The 14,745-nt window shown below is 39.8% G+C and overlaps 3 protein-coding genes across 3 annotated transcripts; 2 read left to right on the top strand and 1 right to left on the bottom strand.

The window, feature by feature from the left end:
* The first annotated feature begins 140 nt into the window (after nucleotides 1-140).
* On the top strand, nucleotides 141-3,126 carry zp3c (zona pellucida glycoprotein 3c). The gene is made up of 8 exons (XM_013276650.3): nucleotides 141-802; nucleotides 875-981; nucleotides 1,088-1,191; nucleotides 1,917-2,100; nucleotides 2,180-2,303; nucleotides 2,379-2,467; nucleotides 2,567-2,640; nucleotides 2,821-3,126. The coding sequence occupies exons 1-8, from the start codon at nucleotides 245-247 to the stop codon at nucleotides 2,955-2,957; spliced, it is 1,377 nt and encodes a 458-aa protein (XP_013132104.2). The 5' UTR covers nucleotides 141-244; the 3' UTR covers nucleotides 2,958-3,126.
* Nucleotides 3,008-5,346, bottom strand: LOC100711228 (inositol 1,4,5-trisphosphate receptor-interacting protein). The gene is made up of 2 exons (XM_003453788.5): nucleotides 5,210-5,346; nucleotides 3,008-4,932 (listed from the first exon to the last, which is right to left on the bottom strand). The coding sequence occupies exon 2, from the start codon at nucleotides 4,918-4,920 to the stop codon at nucleotides 3,142-3,144; it is 1,779 nt and encodes a 592-aa protein (XP_003453836.1). The 5' UTR covers nucleotides 4,921-4,932; nucleotides 5,210-5,346; the 3' UTR covers nucleotides 3,008-3,141.
* Nucleotides 5,347-6,900: 1,554 nt separating this feature from the next.
* calhm1b (calcium homeostasis modulator 1b) lies at nucleotides 6,901-14,054 on the top strand. The gene is made up of 2 exons (XM_003453787.2): nucleotides 6,901-7,446; nucleotides 13,524-14,054. Exons 1-2 carry the CDS (start codon nucleotides 6,901-6,903, stop codon nucleotides 14,031-14,033), a joined length of 1,056 nt encoding a protein of 351 aa, XP_003453835.1. The 3' UTR covers nucleotides 14,034-14,054.
* The last annotated feature ends 691 nt before the right edge of the window (nucleotides 14,055-14,745 follow it).

Genomic DNA, 14,745 nt, shown 5'->3' with positions numbered 1-14,745 from the left:
TCATAAAAACATCAAAAGGGATTAGGAAGAAGCATAATTTAACACCACCTGCTTTCCACTAAAAAAAGATGATTATTGCTGGCCACCACTCATTGGTTGGTACTGATTGTCATTTCTAGCAGGTGTGTGAATTCTTTCTGAACTGAAGAATACAAAAGCAGGGTGAAACACTGCTATCTGGCTGAACTTTATTAGGTGAAGGACCAGCAGTGCGAGGCAGCCACTGGAATTTAAAATAATAATAATGGGGCTGATGCATGCTGGGTTTTTATTTCTGCTGTTTTGGTCTGCCTGTTTTCAGTTTATAGACAAAGCTGAGTATGGTGTGTTTGGGCAAGATCCTGAATTAGACCAGGAAAAAATGGAGACAGTGGCAGATAAAGACGAAACAGAAGATTCTGCACCTACAGATAAACTCAAGAGGAGCGCGTCAGATGGCGATTTTTCAACACCTGAAGCAATGAAGTTACCCAAGTATCTCAATGTCCCAGCTTCCTATGACCAAAAACAGATTTTCAAGCCGGAAAGAGGAGTCCGGCCCCTTCCTGAATTGGCCAGGAAAATATTGCTTGCTAGTGCTCCTGCTGCTCCTGTAACTGGAGGAGCAGAAACGGGCAGAGACAAGTTGGTTGAAATTTTGTGCCATGTGGATAAAATGTATGTAAGAATCAGGAAAGAGGTCTTTAAATCCAGAGATGCATACAAATATTTGAAACTAGGTACATGCCCTGTTAACCAAGAAAATGAACACTATTACTACTTACTCTACTCTTTTGTAACTGGCTGTGGATTCAAGCAAGAGGTTGGTGAATGTCGTAATGTATGTGTTTCATATTTTACTATGACAAACCAAATGGAAATGTTTATGTTCCAGAGTCATGCAGATTACTTGTCCATCAGCAATGTTCTCCGCTTCAGACAAACCACTCCAGTTTTAAGGGAAATGCCATTTGAAATTCCTCTGCAGTGTCGGTTTCCCAGGTAAGACTTTTTTTTTTCCCTTTTTTTAAGATTATAAAAGACTTCTAATCAGCCATGTGTCCTTAATTTTGAATGGTCTCCAGTTAATTAGTTTTAACTATTGCAGGTTCTTTCACTCGTACAAAGTTGGCTTCCACCCCAAACTGCGAGGAGGAACAGTTTTCAGAGCACTGAAACCAAAAAGAATTTTCAGCCTCATCCTTGTAGATGGTAAACATTCTAGATTAAATTTCATTGCTGTCCAGAATTTGAATTCTTCAAATGGTAGGCCTTAAGTATGTTTTAAAGTAAAGACTTTCAAATATGGCTGGTAACACTAAATATTAAACTCCCAAAGTCTTCTATCAAAGTGGAAAGTAGCATCTAAACCACAGGTGTCAAACTCCAGGCCTCGAGGGCCGGTGTCCTGCAAGCTTTAGATGTGTCCTTGATCCAACACAGCTAATTTGAATGGCTAAATGACCTCCTCAACATTACCAGGCCTCATTACCAGAGGCCTGGTAATGAACTAATCATCTGATTCAGGTGTGCTGACCCAGGGTGAGCTCTAACACCTGCAGGACACCAGCCCTCGAGGCCTGGAGTTCGATACCCCTGATCTAAACCTTTTAATTTCTACGTATGAAGGAGGAAACAGAGATTTGACAAGCCTTTCTGTACAAGGACATTTTTAGAAAGTACACCAGAGACAAGTTTAAGTTCAAGCAATTGTTTATTTCATATACCACAACAGCTGGCTGTTTTTTATTTTGGCATGCAAATGTACACTATAGAGCTACAACAGCATCCATACTGGTAAAAGCTTAGGGAAGCATAAAATGTTCCACAAACATTTTTTCAGAACTCATCACAATTCACTCAGTTAGCCAAACATATGCAGCAGCCTGATTTATTTTTGCCTTATATTGTGCTTTGCCACTTTCACCCTACTAAAGCATCTGGAAATAATGTCACTGGGACCAAAATCTACAGCTTGGGACAGTCGATGTACTTTGAGGCCAGTGTACTTTACCACACAGCAAGCTCTAGAAATAAAAGGCTCTACATCAACAAGTGCTTCATGACCCCTTCCAGCAACCCAGACTCAAATCCTAAATATACAGTCGTTGACAACCATGGGTAATATTTTTACAGTATCATAATTAACACTGAGGTGACTTGCTGGGAGTGGATAAACCTGTCTGATCTCCAATTCTAGCTGTATGATTGATGGCAAGGTGATGCTACAGTCAAAGTTCCTTATTGGTAGCTCGAAGATGGTCCAGAGAGTGACTGTGGGAGCTGTCCTCTTTAAGGACCCTACTTCCATGATCTCATCACAGGTACCCCCAATAGGTTGTATAGAAATGGATGCCATGAAATGCATTATGTAAACACTAAATGCAATGTCTCTTTAGGAACAGTACTTGCACTGTGAGATCTTTATGGGGTCACCTACTCCAACTCGGAATTCGAAGGCTTGTAACTATGATCCAGTTACTGGAAGGTGAGTTGGCTAAACTGAAATTCTACAAGGTGTTACGTTTGTGCTTGCTGTCACCAAATTTTTTTTTTTTTTTTTTTTGACCCCCACTTTGTGTTTTAGCTGGAAAGAGCTCTACGGGTATGACACTGTGTGCGCGTGTTGTGAATCAACTTGCTCGTCACCACAACAAAGGGGTAATTTTTAAATTTACATGAGATGCAATAGCTTTTCACTCAGCTAAGCTTGGCTCAGTGCAAGCTGAATGAAGTCTTTTTGAAGCAAACTGACAACCAGACTGTCTTGCAGAACACTGAAGGCATGAAAGTGGTCTCACACGTGAACAAATAAAACTTCAAACTTTTTTTCCTCATCAGCTTCTAGGAAGATAATTTCAAGTCACTCTTGGATGGTTGACTTGACCAGTGAAGATGAACATGTAAAGTCTGAGCCCAAGATGAAGTCCCGTGATGCTGGCATGTTCAACTTGGATGATCCAGATACAGAAAAATGAGGACTTCCTAAACCATTGGGACCAGTAATTTAATGTTTAAATGATCAGAATTGTTTTAAAAATAGCTGCTTTATTTCTTGAACTCTGCACAGTATGCCATTACTTTATGAATGTACAACAATTTGTTTACTGTCAACGGTTCAATTGAAAATTAAAACTCTAAATTACACTGTCTTCAAATTTTTCAATTTGCTCTTTCAGTATATTTTGCGTAATCATCAACCATCATGTATGCATTTCTAAGCATCTCCTGGAAATGTGTCATAGCATTCCTGTACATGCAGTTATGTACCACAAGAGGATGGAAGAGATTCACTGGCTTTGCTCTGATTAATTCAACAGGAAGTTCAATAACTTCAGTTAAAGGATTGCCAATGAGAATGTGTTTGAGTACCTTTTTCTCAAGACTTCTTTCTATAAAGGATAGCAAGTCTCGTAACCTAGAATCAACACAGTTTGCGTTCCAGTGTCTTGGGTCTGTGGTGAGAAGCAGATGCATTAGGGCCGTTTTGAAATGAAAATCCTTCAGAGCACTACTTCCCGTCATTGCCGTCTGCCTCTTGTGAAGGAAACGTGCAATTTCAAGTGCTTGAATATGACAAGCATTTTCAGGCAGGCGTTTCGAGAGATGTTCTAGGAGATGGTCTTCATAGCTGGTTAAGGATAGTCTCCAGAAAGTATCTAAATCACTTGAGGACAAAGGTGTAATGAAAAAATAAGCATCATTATTAAATGTAACCACAGGATTCATACTGAAGGTGATCTTCTTGCCTGACTTGAATCTGATCACTAGAGCACCAGGAGCATCAATATAGTGAATGTTGAGCTCAAACTCATACTTGTGTGAAATCAGTCTCCATGCTTGTTTTATAGTGCTCTGAAACCATCTGGAGACCAGTGATTTTGACAAGAAAGGAGTGTTCTTTGAGCACAGAAAACCATCACAAACCTCAGTAATTTCTGTCCTTATGTTCTCATTGTGGTCAGAATGCAGCAGGCAAACCATATCCTCATCTGCATCAGAGTTCTGACAGTGGCAGTCTTGGGTTTTCTTATTTTCCAAAAGTTTTATTTGACCGCACACTGGCATATTTGAAAAATCCCTCCCTTTGTGGTTACAGAGCTGAATGTGAAAACTAAATGGCTTAGGTGGGGTCAAAGGGACAATGATATTACAGGCACTGAGCATCTGAAAGTCCTCAATCACCATACTGCTATTTCTACCACATATGGTCCTCATAGCATCTAGCAGGTCATTTGCAAATCCTTCCAGAAACTCATCCTTCCTCCACTTCTTTTGAGATGATTCTTGAACATATTTAGCATAAAAATCGTGAAGAGTACCAATGTCTGGTAGCTCCACTTTATCAGCAGCGCACGTCACAGGGGAGGCTGCTACTTGTGTCGTTTGGGAATTCCTATTCAGGTATTTCCAACAGAAACGGATCATGGAAATGACTGAGAATGTGTTCCAAATGTACCAGAGGTAATCTCTTTCCCATTCTGCAATTGATTTCTCTGAGGTTTCATTTTCTGATGTCTTGACATTTTTAAAAGGTGTGTCTTGTCCTTTGGAACTTGATATTTCCTTCTCAGGTCTTGCATGCTGGCCCTGTGGTCTGCCAGGGTCTCCAAAAGGGCTGTCAGTATGGATATCTTTTCCCTTTAGCTCATTAGCATCTTGTGATGTCTTTAAAGCAGCCTCAGTGACATTTTGATCAGACTTCTTCTGTTCATCATGAATGTTTCTGTCATCTTCAGTCTCATTTTTGTCTGTGTGTATTTTCTCACTGACAGGTGGCATTTCCTGGTCGAGTTTCTCTTCCTCTCTCGGCGGCAGCTCTTCATGCCTTTGCATGTCCTTGTTGACAATATCGTCCCATTCCTCAACTCCAGGGTCATCCCTTGGACACATTAAGAGACCGAGACCCACCACAAACACTCTCAGCAGAGTGTCTTGCATCGTCAGTATTGTCTATGAGTGAATTAAATGGCAGCATTCAGTCAATTATAAAAATGCATGTGATTAATTAGTGATTAATAAAACAAAACGCTACTGAATCTAAAACCTTGCAATTATCCATTAAAATAATTCAAAACCAATGTTCCTGCTAGCAAATTTTACAGTGATGTCAGAAAACAGAGAACGAAGCAACTTCCTCTCTTTACTTATTTCTTTCTGTTGTTACTTTATATGCTAAATACTAGATTACTTTTTGCACATGACATTAAATGAGAAGAAGAATACGCACCAGAAAGTGTGTTTATCTCAATAATGCAACGCACTGAATAGGTATAAAGACGGAAGAGAGATCAACCTTGCACAGCCACAGGTTCTGTGATCTCTTCCTATTTTAGATGTAGGTTGCCTTCTGTGACTTATTTCCTGCACACCCTGCCCATGTGCTCTGCTGTGACATTTTCCTGTGCAATAGACAGAAGAAAAGATAGCACAGACTTCCTGTAATTTCAACGGCAATTTCAAAATGTCAGAATTGAGCAATTACTTTGAATCGTTTAGACAGTTTTTACCAGTAAGCAGTATGAGGTTGTTTAGATCATTTCATAGTATACTATGAAATGAAAGCATTTAGCCACCTACCTTTGTTCAAATAAAAACAATGGTGTTTTATATGCATGAATAGCAGAGAGTGCCTCTGTCTTTTATCTTCTTGTGGGTTTCTAACTGGTTTGTCAAGCTCTATTACATTCAGTGGGTCCAGGTGCTCTGAAAGAGTTATGTGAAATAAAGTAATCAATATGTGATAACATTAGTAGTTATATTTTAAAAGTGAAGCTGTTGATTTGATTCTTCTGGTTTTGATTACACAAGTGAAAACAGGCTGAACCCTCACCTCTTAGACAACTACATTTTCCAGCCAAAGCCACAGATATTTGAATGGGTTGAAAGTGTTTTTGCATGTCTTCGTTGTTACGACTGCACATTAACACAACTACACCCTCGAAGTTCGGGTTTCTCGAATAAACCTCACCACACACTGCATGCATATAGCAAATAAAGGCACTCCCAGAAATGATGGAAACTATATTTTCCCTTTGACAGGTGTACTTTTGAGAATGTGGGGTGAATCAGAATTTGTTTTGACATCACACTAAAGACAGGGGCCTACGAAGGGAGGGGCATGATGACAGATGATGTGGCTCGCTTTGGACAGAGAGTTCGAGAAGCACCTTTCAGTTGGTCAGGGCTATGATGATTGCTAAGTACAACAGCAAAACTTTTATTATGGACACTGTCCTTATATGATTTTTTTAAACCTTTGATCTATTCATCGACTCTTGTTTAAAGAGGTAAGTGTATTTTATGTATCTTTTGTATTTATTCCTCTATATTAAACCGATAACCCAGTCCACATTAAAGCTGATTTAAGGTAGAAGTCATAGTTTACAGAGATTATAATATCACTTTTTAACATGGTGTCTTTAATAAAATACGTTTTATGGCCTAATTAATGAATATGCAGTGAGTTACAAATGCTTTAAAGATAAGTAATAACCACTTTTAATAAACTTTGAGAGTCCAGTGTTGTGATATTTCTCTACCTACTAAGCCTCTAATTCAATAGAAAAAGGAATGCAGAACCAAAAGTCTATTTATTACTTACTTGACTGCTTAATAACACATATAGCTTTTGGCCTCATTTTCTCTTAATAAGAACTGGTTCAATACAAACTGGTTCAAAGTTTCACAGTATGGCACTCCAAAAGTTGTTCTTTGCCATCTTTGATAGCTTTCTATACCATATGTAAAATATTTGCAATTATTTTTTAACCATTAATGAAGATTTTACTAAAACCTATAATAATTTCTCATAAAAATCAGATTTTATGCGTTTTTTTGCATTATCTTAAACATGTTACTGTACTTTTTTTTTAATAGGTTTAAGTACTTGTGAACTAAAGACCCAACACATCTCTCAAGATGGATAAGTTTCGTATGATGTTCCAGTTTCTCCAATCCAACCAGGAGTCTTTTATGAATGGAATCTGTGGTATCATGGCACTAGCTAGTGCTCAAATGTACTCAGCGTTTGAGTTCAGCTGTCCCTGTATGCCAGAATATAACTACACCTATGGGATCGGACTGCTTCTTATTCCTCCCATATGGTTCTTTTTGTTAGGTTTTGTATTGAACAATAATGTGTCAGTGTTGGCAGAGGAGTGGAAAAGACCCACTGGGAAAAGAACGAAGGATCCAACAATCCTGCGCTACATGTTTTGCTCAATCACACAGAGATCTTTGATTGCCCCTGCAGTGTGGGTGTCTGTCACTCTCATGGATGGGAAGAGCTTCCTCTGCGCTTTCAGCATCAACTTGGATATTGACAGGTTTGGGAATTCCAGTGTCATTCAAGGAATGTCAGAGACGGAGAAGTTAAAATTCCTGGCACGTATCCCTTGCAAAGACCTGTTTGAGGATAAGGAATTAAGAGAGGCAGCATCAAGATACATCAAGTGTATATCTCAGGTATCCCATTGTTTATTTGCAACACTGTGTGGGTGGTTTCTAGATATGACTTTCTGACAAAATCAAGCAAGATGTGCAATTTCCCTCACCACATTTATGAAAAATATTAATAGTAGCTAAGCTGGTGGCTATATGCCGTGATGGTTGTTTGGTAAGCCACTTCGATAGCAAACAAAGAACTTAACTTGTATAGCACTTTTCCAAACACATAGTTACAAAGTGTTTATCAGTTTGAAAAAAAAGGCAGATACCACATGATCCAACATAGAGACAGTCAGGCATTCATTCCAACATACACACTTCCATACACGCAAATAGATGCAAACTATGGCCCAAATAATGGGAGAAAGATTAGGGAAAGCTACCCTCAATCAAGACTTTTCTGCAGTGGTTGAAAAGAAATCACTGAATCGGCTGACCTCGTAGGCTGACAAAGGCTGTACCAAGGTTGTAAGCTAGATCACCTCTGGTTTTAATGTAAAGCACACGGAACAAATAGGAGACCTTGATCAAATGATCTGAGTAAGCTCCAGTGATGAGGTCTCACCAGCTTTGATATACGCACTGTATATCAAAGCTGGTGAGACCTCATCACTGGACCATAAAGTATCCTTTACTTGTTCCACATTTTTTCATATTAGTCTTATTCCAAAATGGATTAAGTTTATTTTTCAGTTCAATATTCTGCACACGATATCCCATAGTGACAAAGTGGAAAATTGCTTCATATGTTTAGCAAATTTATTAAAAATAAAAAAACAAAAAATATAACATGCACACAAGTATCCGCAGCCTTTCCTATGTCATTCAAAATTCAGCTCAGGTGTATCCTATTTCCACTGATCCTTTGTTAGACGTTTCTACAAGTTGATTGAAGGCCACCTGTTGTAAATTCAGTTGATTGGACATGAAATGGAAAGGCACACACCTGTTAAGCCAATGAAGAGAAGCCACTGTGGGAGAAATATTGACTTTTCTCCATTGGCTCGCTGTCAAATCTAGAATGAATTAAAAAAATCCTTTAACTCACGTACAAGGTCTTGATTAATCAGGGCTAATCTTATCTTAAAGATCTCAGAGTACCACCCCCCCCCCCAGTAAAGCACTTTGCTTTCAGACTGCTAGACTACTTTTGTTACCTAGCATTTTTAAAAGTAGAATGGGAGCCAGAGAATTCAGCTTGGTTCTTCTGTGAAATCAGCTCCCAGTTTGGATTCAGGAGACAGACACCCTCTCTACTTTTAATATTAGGCTTAAAACTACTCTTTTATATAAAGCATATAGTTAGGGTTGGATCAGCTGACCCTGAATCCTCCCTTAGTTATGCTGCAATAGGCCGCGGTTACTGAAGTGATGATGCACTGAGTGTTATTTATTGTAGGGTCTTTATCTTACAATATAAAATGCCTTGCAGTGACTCTCATTGTGATTTGGTGCTATATAAATACCCAGAGACAGGATTCTGTCGAGGCACAGATCTGGGGAAGCGTACAGAAAAAAGGTCCAAATGGGCAAAGTAGATCCCATCATCCATAAATGGAAGAAGTTTGGAACCACCAGGACTCTTTGTGGAGATGGCCACATGGTCAATCTGAGCAATCGGGGTAGAAGGACCTTAGTCATGGAGGTGCCCAAGAGCCCAATAGTCACTCCACAGAGCTTCAGCCTTGCTCTTTCCCTCAACCCTGACTAGATTAAACAAATATGAAACAAATATTGAACTCTTTGGCCTGAATGCCAAGGATTATGTCTGGCAGAAACCAGGAACCACGTATCACCTGGCAAATGCCATCCCTACAGTGAAGCATGGTGGTGGTAGCATCATGCTGTGGGGTGTTTTTTGGCAGCAGGAATTGGGAGACTAGTCAGGGTCAAGGGAAGGATGAGTGCAGCAATCTAGAGAGACATTCTTGACAATAACCTGCTCCAGAATGTTCTGGACCTTGGACTCGGTTGAAGGTTCATCTTCAGAAAAGATAACTACCTTAAACACAGCCAAGATAAAAAAAAAAAAAAAAAAACAAGTGCCAAGCTTGTAGCATTTTACTCAAAAACACTTGAGACTGTAAATGCTGCCAAATGTGCTTCAACAAATTATTGAGCAAAGGCTGTGAATACTTATGTATATTGTATATTTTTTTAATGTATTTATTTATTGTGATAAATTTGCAAAAAATTCAAGCAATTTGTTTCACTTTATCATTAAGGGGTGGGTAGAATTGTGTGTTGAAAATGAATTTAACGAAATGTGGAACAAGTGAAAAGCTGTAAATACTTTCCTGATGCACTGCATAAGCAGGGGCCTGCTCATGTAGAGCTTTATATGTTAATAATAGGACTTGTTATGAAGAACTGAGAGATACAAGTGAAAAGTGACTTAAAATAATCAAGGCGAGAGAAAATTAAAGTGTCGACTAAAAGTTCCAGATGACTGAATCATAGTTAAGGTCTGACTTTTGAAATAGACTGGACTGGATGAGTTTAGACATTCTTAGAGAATCAGAGATTAGACAGCTTAGAGATTCAAAGTTTAGATGTTGTTCAAAGATGATACCAAAAGGCTCTTAGAAGATGATCTAATGTTAGTAGAATTGAGAAAAAAAGATAACATTAAATATACAAGTGTGAAATAAACAGTGAAAACACTGCATTTAGAGAACACACTAATATATCTTCACCCAAAAAGCATATTAATAGCCAAAATGGGAACTATACAACGATCAGCCATAATATTATGACCAACTAATATTGTGTTGATTCCTCCTTTGCTGGTAAAAAAGCCCTGACCTGTGGATACATGGACTCCATTAGACCCCTGAAGTTCTGCTTTGGTATATGGCACCATGATGTTAGCAACAGACCCTTTAAATCCTGTAAGATGAGAGGTGTGGCCTCCGTGGATCAGATATGTTTGTCCAACACATCTCACAGATGCTTGATTGGTCAACACCTCAAACTCCTTAATCTATCCCTGAACCATTTTTGCTTTTTAGTAGGGCTCATTATCCTGCTGAAAGAGGCCACAGACATCAGGGAATACTCTTTTCATGACAGGGTGCATCAATGCTTAGGTTGGTAATATCAAAGTAACACCCACGTGGTTGGCAGGGCCCAAGGTTTCCCAGCAGAGCATTATCAAAGCATTACACTGCCTCTGCCAGCTATCCTTCTTCATAGTGAATCCTGGTGCCAGGTGTTCCCCAGGTAAGCAATTCACATGCACCTGGCCATCCCAGTGATGTCAAAGAAAATGTGACTCATCACACCAGGCTAGCTTCTTCCATTGCTCTGCGGTCCAGTTCTGATCCACACATTTTTGGTGGTCGACAGGTCTCAGCAATAATAATAACAATAATAATAATAATAACAATAATAATAATAATAATAATAATAATGATAATAATAATAATGTGAGGCACTGTGTAACTGTGTATTCTGACACCTTTCTATCAGAATCAGCATTAAGTTTTTTGAGCTACAGCAGCTCATCTGTGGGATTTGCCCACATGGGCCAGCCTCCCCATCCTAAACTCATCAGTGAGCCTTCGTTGCCCGTGACCCTTGTTCACAACTCTTCTTTCATTGAACTTTTAATAGATACTGACCACTGCAGACCAATAACACCCCACAAGAGCTGCATTTTTGGAGATGCTCTGACCCAGTGGCCTACCCATCACAATTCGGCCCTTGTCAAACTTGCTCAAATACTAACACTTGCCCATTCTTCCTGCTTCTAAAACTTAGCTTTGAGAACACTAATATATCTCGCTCACTAAAGGGTGAGACGATGAAGAGATAATCAGCCTCAAATGTCAGCTAGCTAAATGTTATGTCTGATCAGTGTATGAGCCGATCATGTTATTCCATTGACACAAGTGCACAATAGAGGCTCCTGAAAGTTTTAACATATTATTTTTTTTCGGTTTACTGTAACAACAACATGAATTTTATTCTGTGCTCTAGTGCCATAATCCAAAGATGTTAACTGAGTCAACACTTTGGACACTTTTGCATACTTAGCAGCCTTAGTTGTTAGGTTGTTTTTTTTTTCAGGTTTGTCCCTATGACCTTAAAAATAATAACTTTTATGGCATTCTCTCCAGTCTTGGTAGCCGGGGATCAGTCCGCCAGGGCCTCCGCTCCTGGCCGCCGCCCAGCACACAATGCACCCGACCCCTACGGCGCCTCCTGCGGCTGGTGGGCCTGCGGGAGGATGGGCCCATGTCCCCTTTTTGGGCTGTGCCTGGCCACCAGACGCTCGCCCTAGGGCACCCTCCCTGGGCCTGGCTCCAGGGCGGGGCCCCGGTAACCCTATCCCGGGCAGGGTAAACTGTTCCCTCGATGTTTTTCTCATAAGGAGCCAGTTGAGGTGGTTCGGGCATCTGACAAGGATGCCTCCTGGGCACCTCCTGGGTGAGGTGTTCCGGGCATGTCCCACCAGGAGGAGGCCCCGGGGCAGACCCAGGACACGCTGGAGAGATTATATCTCTCGGCTGGCCTGCCGGATAAGCTGGAGGAGGTGGCTGGGGAGAGGGAGGTCTGGGCTTCTCTGCTTAGGCTGCTGCCCCTGCGACCCGGCCCCGGATAAAGCGGAAGAAGATGGATGGATGGATGGATGGATGGATGGATGGCATTCTCTCCATTCATTTAGCCATTTAAAAATAAATCCCCACATACCTGCCTAAAGAGTTTGCTAAGATGGGAGCCAAGCGGTGAGCTTTGCTTCTTGAAGGACTTTGGTATCATCCTTGTTGATTTACACCAACAGTAAATAAAAAGACATTTATCATTGTGAGTGGCCAATGTTTGTGCTGACTACATCTTCAAACACAGCAGAATGAAGAGCTGAAAGATTTCAAGCTGTTTTAAGGGATCTTTTAAGGGAAGGCTGTCTCATGTGGTCCAGTTTTTAATTATGCAGATTTCTTTTGTTTTCCTGGCAGAAAAAATGTGGATAAACAGGCCAAAGCCAAAATAAATAGAACACAAAATGTTGGTACTGTCCAGCTGCTTGGTAGAAACGCTGGTATCAGTCAATAATTTCTCAATTAAAAAGTAATGGTAGCTGAATTCCACAGTTTTGGTATTGTTCATGCTGACTCATTGTCACGGGTGACTGGAGTAGCTGAATAGAAAAGATGTATTGTTACTGTTATTAGTACCACCTGCAGTTTTTCTCCATGGAAAGTCAAAATGACTGACAACAAAATGACAACACTGCCCTTAGCTGACAATATTTAATAAAAAAAAAAAAACATTTGGTGAGTTTGTAATTGGCTGTTTCAAGTATTGTTAGGCTGAACAGATTTAGATTTGACTCTTAAGCCAGATAAATGAATAGCTAAATAAGGAACCAAAGATTCACCATCTTTGTACAGTGTAGAGAGTTGTCCTTTAAAAAGCATTTACGCATTCAAATTAAATTCACAAAAAAATTATAATATGAATAATCTAATTAAATAAAACCATCAAAAGAGTACCAATGTGGGCCCTTGTGACCTCAGTGTCTCCAAAATCCTGGCTTCAGCCCTGGCTGTCATTTCACTGAACTATTTTAACTTCAAAACAAGGAAAACTAATTTTAGTTTCCTCGCTTTATTCCTCAAAGACTGCTCTTAACTTAAATCTCCCTGCCAGACTATAATTCACTTTACAGTTTGAGCTCACTGAAGCTTTCCTGCTGGCTTATTAGAGCAATAGATAAGCCTTGAAATTTATTATTCATGGAACTGGGACCTCTTCCACTTCTTCCAAAAACACCCACACTGTTATTTAGGTCTTTGATCAGCTGAAGGGCAATTATACAGGCTTAAAAGTAAGATATCTCTAAAAAGTCAGTTGATATACAGATTCTGTTAATGAGCTATGACACTGTCAAGAAGCTGCTAAATATGCCTTCTTCACCACATCTGATTTTCAGTATCTGCACGAGCACAGATAAACCAGAAGGAGTCAAGATTAGCAGGATGTCTATGTGTGATCCTTCTATCTAACATCTATAGTTTGTTCATAGAGCATCATTAGAGAGCTCAAAATAGTGGTCATTTTGCTAGATTTATCATTTCTGCATTTCACAGGCATGCGGATGGATGGTTTTGCTCATGATGACCTTCACTGCCTTCCTGATCCGAGCTATTCGGCCGTGCTTCACCCAGGCCGCCTTCCTCAAAACCAAATACTGGTCCCATTATATTGACATTGAACGCAAGATGTTCGATGAAACCTGTAAAGAGCACGCCAAGAGCTTTGCCAAGGTTTGCATCCAGCAATACTTTGAGAACATCAGCGGAGAGATGCGAAGCTTCCACCGCCATCACAGCAAACATGACAGCGACAACGAAGATGAAGACGCGTGGAAGAGTGATGAGGAAAAGCTGTTGGGTATCAGAGCCCAGGATGATATGAACAAAGTTTTGTGGAACTGGCACACCTGTAAGCCACCTCTGGCTCTGAGAAAAGAACATGAAGATGGTGAAAAAGAGGGGGAAATGAATGGAAACATTAATGGGGAAGTAAATGGGTTTGTAAAGAGCCACACTCACGATGTGGAGAAAAAAGAGTGGGCGGTGTATTACAGTAAGGTCTAAAGAGTTCAAAGAGAAATTATTTTTTTCCAGAGTATTTTATTTGCGAAAGATAGAATATATATTATTGCATTCTGCACTGCAGTTTAAGCTTTATTTAAATGCACACTATTTTAACTGACTGGTTGACTGATGGTATAATGTATATGTATGTAGCTATGTATAATAGATTTTAAGAAAACAAAAAGTGACATATTTCTGGTTCACACACAGTTCAGTTTACACAGAACATGTCTGGCACTGGGTGTAATCCAAAGTCTGTTGTTTTCATTTCTGTGTTTTATCTGTTTGTCATGAATTATTGTCGAAAACACACTCTCATCGTTTCCCAAGAGACTGAGCTTGGCGGAAATCTGAAGTCTGTAAATTCTAGGCTGCTAATAAGTGCTGCTTTATCAGGCTGATAGTAAAGCATTATTAGAGCACACTGGAGAGTTCTCATTGATAACACTAATGAATGTTTGTATTGCACTCAAGTGCAAGGCCACCATAAATACTCCCAGAGCAGAACTAGACAGAAATTAAAACATAGCTCAGAAGAGCTCCGTGTACGTCAAGCACCCACTGTGTCTCGTGCAACCTCTATCTTAAAAAACAATGAAAAGTTGATCTTGTTAGTGATAAAGGACACTTCTTGCTTATTTCTGTGTACACAGAGATTTTTCTGATTGCTCTGATGCTTCTTGCCTTTTCTGCTGTGGCCTGTAGACTAATA

Source organism: Oreochromis niloticus, linkage group LG6 (genome assembly GCF_001858045.2).
Source record: "Oreochromis niloticus isolate F11D_XX linkage group LG6, O_niloticus_UMD_NMBU, whole genome shotgun sequence".
Taxonomy (NCBI): Eukaryota; Metazoa; Chordata; class Actinopteri; order Cichliformes; family Cichlidae; genus Oreochromis; species Oreochromis niloticus.
The sequence above is the reverse complement of the archived record's forward strand: the minus strand, read 5'-3'. Positions and strand labels throughout refer to the sequence as shown.

Bases quoted from the DNA above. Each gene is read 5' to 3' on its own strand.
- LOC100711228 (XM_003453788.5), bottom strand. From the start codon at position 4,920: ATGCAAGACACTCTGCTGAGAGTGTTTGTGGTGGGTCTCGGTCTCTTA.
- zp3c (XM_013276650.3), top strand. From the start codon at position 245: ATGGGGCTGATGCATGCTGGGTTTTTATTTCTGCTGTTTTGGTCTGCC. The intron at 1,192-1,916 runs GTAAACATTCTA...ACCCTACTAAAG, and splicing joins CAGCCTCATCCTTGTAGATG to CATCTGGAAATAATGTCACT. The intron at 2,304-2,378 runs GTACCCCCAATA...ATGTCTCTTTAG, and splicing joins CTTCCATGATCTCATCACAG to GAACAGTACTTGCACTGTGA.
- calhm1b (XM_003453787.2), top strand. From the start codon at position 6,901: ATGGATAAGTTTCGTATGATGTTCCAGTTTCTCCAATCCAACCAGGAG. The intron at 7,447-13,523 runs GTATCCCATTGT...TGCATTTCACAG, and splicing joins ACATCAAGTGTATATCTCAG to GCATGCGGATGGATGGTTTT.